Source organism: Myotis davidii, unplaced genomic scaffold, assembly GCF_000327345.1.
Source record: "Myotis davidii unplaced genomic scaffold, ASM32734v1 scaffold77, whole genome shotgun sequence".
NCBI classification, from domain to species: domain Eukaryota; kingdom Metazoa; phylum Chordata; class Mammalia; order Chiroptera; family Vespertilionidae; genus Myotis; species Myotis davidii.
In genome coordinates, this window is record NW_006289713.1 from 6,358,316 (window position 1) to 6,364,489 (window position 6,174).

At 45.0% G+C, this 6,174-nt stretch overlaps 1 protein-coding gene across 1 annotated transcript in view; it reads right to left on the bottom strand.

Moving 5' to 3' along the window:
* Positions 1-6,174, bottom strand: part of DNAAF1 (dynein, axonemal, assembly factor 1) — a 27,120-nt gene that overhangs the window by 10,661 nt on the left and 10,285 nt on the right. The window contains 2 exon segments of the mRNA XM_015562985.1: positions 2,910-3,031; positions 5,875-6,044. Coding sequence (XP_015418471.1) covers positions 2,910-3,031; positions 5,875-6,044 — 292 coding nt within the window.

Sequence of the window (6,174 nt, forward strand, 5' to 3'; positions counted from 1 at the left end):
AACATAACCTTGGGCGAGGATTTAAATCAATCAATCACTAAATAAATAACAATTGGCAAAGGTTAAACGAAAGAGAAGATAAAACACTGACTGGGGGGAAATAGTTGCAAGAAAGACAACTGAACAAGGACTTGTATCCAAAACATACAAAGAACTATTAAACTGTGAAGCTTAAAAAAAAGGGTGGGCGGGCCTAAAGATCTGGACACCTCACCAAAAAAAAATATATATATATATATAGATGACAAATAAGCATATGAAAAGCTGTTCCATATCATATGGGCTTAGAGAAATACAAATTGAAAGGAGATACCACCACACACCTATTACAATAGCTAAAACCCAAAACACTGTCAGCACCAAATGCTGGTGAGGATGTGAGCAACAGCTGCTCTCGTGCACTGCTGGTGGGAATGCAAGATGGGCAGCCAGTTTGGAAATCACGATGCTACACATAGTTTACATATAGCCCAGCAATCATCCTCCCACGTGTTTACTCAAATGAGTTGAAAACAAATGTCCGCACAATCCTGTACACAAAAATTCATAGCAGCACTAGTCACAAGAGCCAAAAATTGGAAACGACCCACATGTCCATTAACTGGTGGGTATGTAAACGGTGGCACATCCACATAGAATGTTATCTTGCAATACTATTTTGGAATGAATGAATGACACCTGCTACATGTGGTTGAACCTTGAAAACATTAGGCTGTGTGAACAAAGCCAATCAAAAAAGGTCACACAGTGTACAATTCCATTTACAGGAAATGTCCAGAATAGGCAAGTCTACAGAGGGGGAAAGTAGATTTGTGATTGCCTAGAGCTGGGAGACAGGGAATGGGGAGTGACTGCTAATGAATAAGGGTCCTTTTTAGGGGCGTGAAAATATTCTAGAATCAGTTGTGGTGGTGGTGGTGGTAACTGTGTGAATTTACTCAAAGCCACTGAATTGTACACTTTAAATGGGTGAACTGCTCTAGGGGCTGGGGTTACAGCAGTAGCAGGAGCTGATATTGCTCTCTGTTAGAGCTGCCTTTATATGGGCAAAGACAGACCCTTAACAAGGGAACCAGCGCGTTAAAGGCTGTTGCGTCCTAAGGAAAGAACCAGGCCAAAGAGACACGGAGAGCAAAAGTGCTATTAGATAGGGTGGTGGGTCATGGGAGATTTTAATAAGATCACAGGCCAGCAGGCATCTGCCAGCACCTGCAGTGCGTGTCCCGGGCAGAGAGAAGAGCAAGTGCCCAACAGGACCAGCTGGTGGTGGCGGCCTTAGGACTCAAACGCAGGTGAGTCTGACTCCGGAACTGGAGTCGTGCTACACTGTGCAGGGGGACGGATCTCACTGTGAAGGTTTGTCTCGTATCCGGTTTTCACTTTCCGCTGGTCAGTGCTACTTCCGGGTGGGGCTCAGGATCCCCAGCCACAGCTGAGCCCATTGGTTCACTCCTATATGCCCGGTACCTGCTCAAGTCCCATGTGTCACTCACAGGCACTCACGAGGACCCTGTGGTCGGTATCGTCCCCGTGTTCCAGAGGAGGAACATGAGGCTCAGGTTAGTGAGTGCACCTAAGGGGACATGACTCCTGGCTGCAGAGCTGGACTTTCAAGTCTGCATGCCGGCTCCACTTGCTGCGCCCCCATCACCCCCAGGGCTGGGGGCCGGGGCAGTGGGTACATCTCTGCCCAACTCCCCAGAAGCTGGTCCTCTTGCTTTCTCATCTAATTGGAGTGAGGCTCTCACTTCTACTTGACATATTTGTTGGTTTAAAAACATTTCACCAGCTACATTTCTTTTAAAATGTTGAATCATTCAAAATTCAGATGGCACTTCCCTTTGAGCTGTCCGTATGACTAAGTTAGAATGAATAGTGATCTCAGTTAAAAGCGTATTCAAAATTCAGATGGCACTTCCCTTCAAGCTGTCCGTATGACAGGTTTCATTCTAAGTTAGAATGAATAGTGATCTCAGTTAAAAGCACCGATAACAGTGGTGACGATCTACATGGCAGTCCTGAATTTATTATTCTTCATATAAAAAGAGCTCTTATGAATCAATAAGAAAAATCCCTCCCAGAATAAAGGAAACTGGGAGGAAGCCATGAGTGCAATACTCCTAGAGGAGGCAACATCAGTGTCTGACAAAGATGGTAAATGTAACCAACCTCATGAGTTATCTAAAAATACAAATTTAAAAGGAGACACCATCTTCATTCATCAATTCACCTGGCAAAGATTTCCTTCACATGGCAATAGCTGGTGATACTATAAATTGTTACAAACTTTCTAGAAAACAATCTATATATATAAAAGGCTAATATGCAAAGTGTCCCCTCAGGAGTTTGACAGGGCAGCACAGAACATAGCAGGTGACCAGCAGCGGTGGTGGGGCACTAAGAGGGTGAGGGAAGGAGGAAGAGGGGAGGCAGGGGAAAGGGGCGGGGAACTGCATGGTGGTGGCACGTGGGTGGCAATGGAAGGAGGAAGCGAGGAGACAGGGAACCTAATAGGCCCTGATCGCCTGCCAGGGATAGGCCAATTGATGCACAAATTCCGTGCACCGAGCCTCTAGTTAAAAATATAAGCACCTTTAAAAAGGCTCAGACCACATTCTTTGATCCAATAATACAACTCCTTGAATTCCAACCTGAGGAAATAATCAGCAATGAGGCCAGAGACTTACATGCAACTATATTTATCAAAGGATTATTTTTTAAAAACCTATGAATAAAGGCTCAAAAATAGAGAATTTTCTATCATAAATGGTTATGCAACCATTAAACCTATTCCCAAGGAATGTAATGATGGGTGAAAATGCTCAAAAATCAGAATTTTTAAAAAGTTTAATAAGTATGCGCAACTATTACATATTCACATGTGATCGCCAGGCTTTTCTCCTCCTTACCTGTCCTTTGGAAAAACTGGTCTGTCATCCAGGAACGTTAAGTGTTTTAGTCGAATAGTGACTGTCCTTCGATAGTTAGGGATGTTCTTAATAACTGGGTTTCCCATCAAATTCAGGACACGCTGTAAGCAAACAGGCAGAACCAAATTAATTGCTAAGAAATGGGTGTGGTGTTAATATTGCATCTGGGCCGTGCTCTAAGGATGAACAAAAAGGAAGTGCCAACATCACGTCCTGCTGACGGTATTAGCGAAGCCAGAGGGTGTCGTGGTTGTGCCATCGGAACGGGCGGCCCTTTCTTTTCTCCAACTTCAGATCCTCAGTCTCAGTGTCCTCCCAGAACAATCCTATAAAACGCTTCCTGAGCCCCTTTCCCGGAGCGGTGATCACATTAGCTTCGCTCACACAATCTCTTCGACTGAAATTGATCTCAGTCTAATTGACTGTTTTTCTCCTTCCCAGCCAGGGCCCATTTTAAGAAAAGTACACAGCGGCTAGACTAGACAATAAGGAGCAGTGAATAAGGGGACCGGAGGGGAAGTGCCCACTGACTGACCGCAGGGGCCTTGCTCGCCAGGCCTACAGGTCTCCTGGAGGTCATGTTGGGGCCACGAAAGAGAAAGAAATGTGCGGTGACAGCATGCCGTCCCCATCCTTAAAGACTGGCACCTCCTCTTCTGCCCACGAAACTCAAAGAAGGCAGATAGGTAAGGAGACGTGTGAGTGAACATTTAAAATGGCTTAAACAGATGAAGTATTTTTCACAGCTAAAGTGGGTTTTGTTGGAGAAAGTAAATACATTGCTGACTACTTAGTTTAGCCTTTCCCCAACTTCATTCTCATACCGCCTTCACGTTCTTGTCATATTCCAAGCGACCTCTCCTGTGGGGCTGGGGTGGTGGGAGCCGTATGCTCCAGCTGCATGGGGTGCAGATATTCTAAACCAGTCGTAACACACACTATAAGGCAGACTGCTTTTCTTATGGGCATCGTATATTGAAGTCCTAACCCCCAGGACCTTAGAACATGACTGTATTTGGAGATAGGGCCTTTCAAGAGGTCAGTTAAGATGAAACGTGGCCACAGTGATGGTCCTAATCCAATATGACTGGTGTCCTTATAAAAAGAGGAGATTGGAACACAGACACGCACAGAGGAGAGAAGGAGAGAAGACACCAAAGAGAGAGCCCTCAGAATGAAACTAACCCTGCCGACACCTTGATCTTGGACTTCCAACCTCTAAAATTATGAGAAAATAAATTTCAGTTGTTTAAGCCCCCAAGTCCACGATAATCTGTCATGACAGCTAAGTGAGAAAAAGATATTATAATGTAATACCGCTTCATATTAACACCATGTGCTAGTGATTCTAAACTAGTTCTTTTTAACAGTCTCCTCTGTAATTATTCCTGAGCTATTTTTCTTTTATTGACTCCCTTTTCCCAGACTTATCAATGCCCTCAGCAACAAGCAGTGAGCTCAAGGCCTTCCTGTGCTATTTTAAATATTTCTCCTCGTACACATGGCAACACATACACCCCCAAAAAGCAAGGAAGCCATCAAAGGCCACTGAGGTTGAGTCAAAAGGACACAGGTGCTACCTGGTCAGGTTGTCACGGGCCGGAAGATGGGACCATTTGAGCATCCAAAATGAAAATGATAGCCAGGGTTAAATCACATCAAATACTGTATATATAAGTCCCTGAGTTCATAAGGATACTGGAAAAGAAAAACCCTTCGTTGTCACCATTAATGGTTGCCAGGTTCCTGACTCACTTCTCTGAAAATCAATCAATCAATAAAAAAGAAGCAGACACTTTTTCCCCTTTTTCTGTATGAACTGTACAGTGTTAGGGAACCACTAGTTGATGAGGGAAGGTTCTTCTTTGTAGAGGCATTCCAGCTAATGATAAAGGCAGAGGAATAAGTAGAAAATGGCCATCACGTGACTCCTGATGAAATAGAGCATCTAGGCAATGCCCATCAGTACAATGGGGACTATATACTGGCTCGGTCAGGCGGACAATACACGAACCCATTACTCAATATTAAAATTACAAAAAGAGAAGCCATCAGACATTACATGCCCCATGATGCGATGCAACAGCACTCCCAAAGTTAAATATTGAATCTGGATATGACGATGCCTCTGGCTCCATTACCATTCTCCAAGAAATACTGGGTACAGCGGTACATGCTAAACACCACCACGAGGATGCAATCAGCCAAGTCCAGAGTGTCGCCCCTGCCAGGGGAAGGACCCGGCTTCTTTGGCAGAGTAATGGGGGTGGGGGTGGGGGTGGGGGAGACAGGGAAGGGAAACAGTGAGAAATCAGGAGATCTGAGAGACAAATAATCCAAAAATCATGCATGGTTCTGGTTTGGATTTGAACAACCCAATGGTCAACATGCATTTTTGAGACAAATGGGAAAAACTGAACATGGTCTGCATTTTAAATGTAGTTACTACATTATTTTAGATATAACAACAGTACTTTGTGCTAAAAAAAAAAAAAAAAAAGGTCCTTATCTGTTAGAGGTACATACTGAAAACTTGTGGGTGAAATGACATAGCTTCTGGCGTTTAAGATACTCCAGCTAAAAACACAGAGAGGGAAAGAATGTGGCCCGACCAGCGTGGTTTAGTGTTTGAGGACCGACCTATGAACCAGGAGGTTTTGGCTCCATCCTGGGCACATGCCTTGGGTGTGGGCTCGATCCCCAGTGTGGGGCGTGCAGGAGGCAGAGGATCGATGATTTTCTCTCATCATTGATGTTTCTATCTCTTTCTCCCTCTCCCTTCCTCTCTGAAATCAATCAATAAAAATAGTAAAAAAAAAAAAAAAAAAAGGAATAGAGGGTGAAAGGAGAGAGAGAAGAAGGGAAGGGTGGGAGGGAAGGAGGGAGAGGAGAAGAGATTTAACATCTAAAGAACATGAAAGTGTGCCAGGTGTGTGTGTTTTACCAAATCAGGAATGCTCTCCAGGATGCCCAGGATCTCTGGGTCACTCAGCCGGTTGTGGGAAAGATCCAGGACGCAGAGCTTCAGGCACTCCTTCAGATGCCGGACGTCTTCCACCGTCTCCAGGTGATTGTGGGCTATCTGCAGCGTGTTCAGGGCTGGCAGACAGGCTGGAAGGCAAGGTCAGCAGAAGTAAACAACCGAGGCACAAACAGGTTTCCTGCCCAGAGCAGACCATTTCAGAACCGCCCCCAGGGAACGCGGTGGACATAATGGCATTGAGAAAGGGGGGGGGGGGGGGGG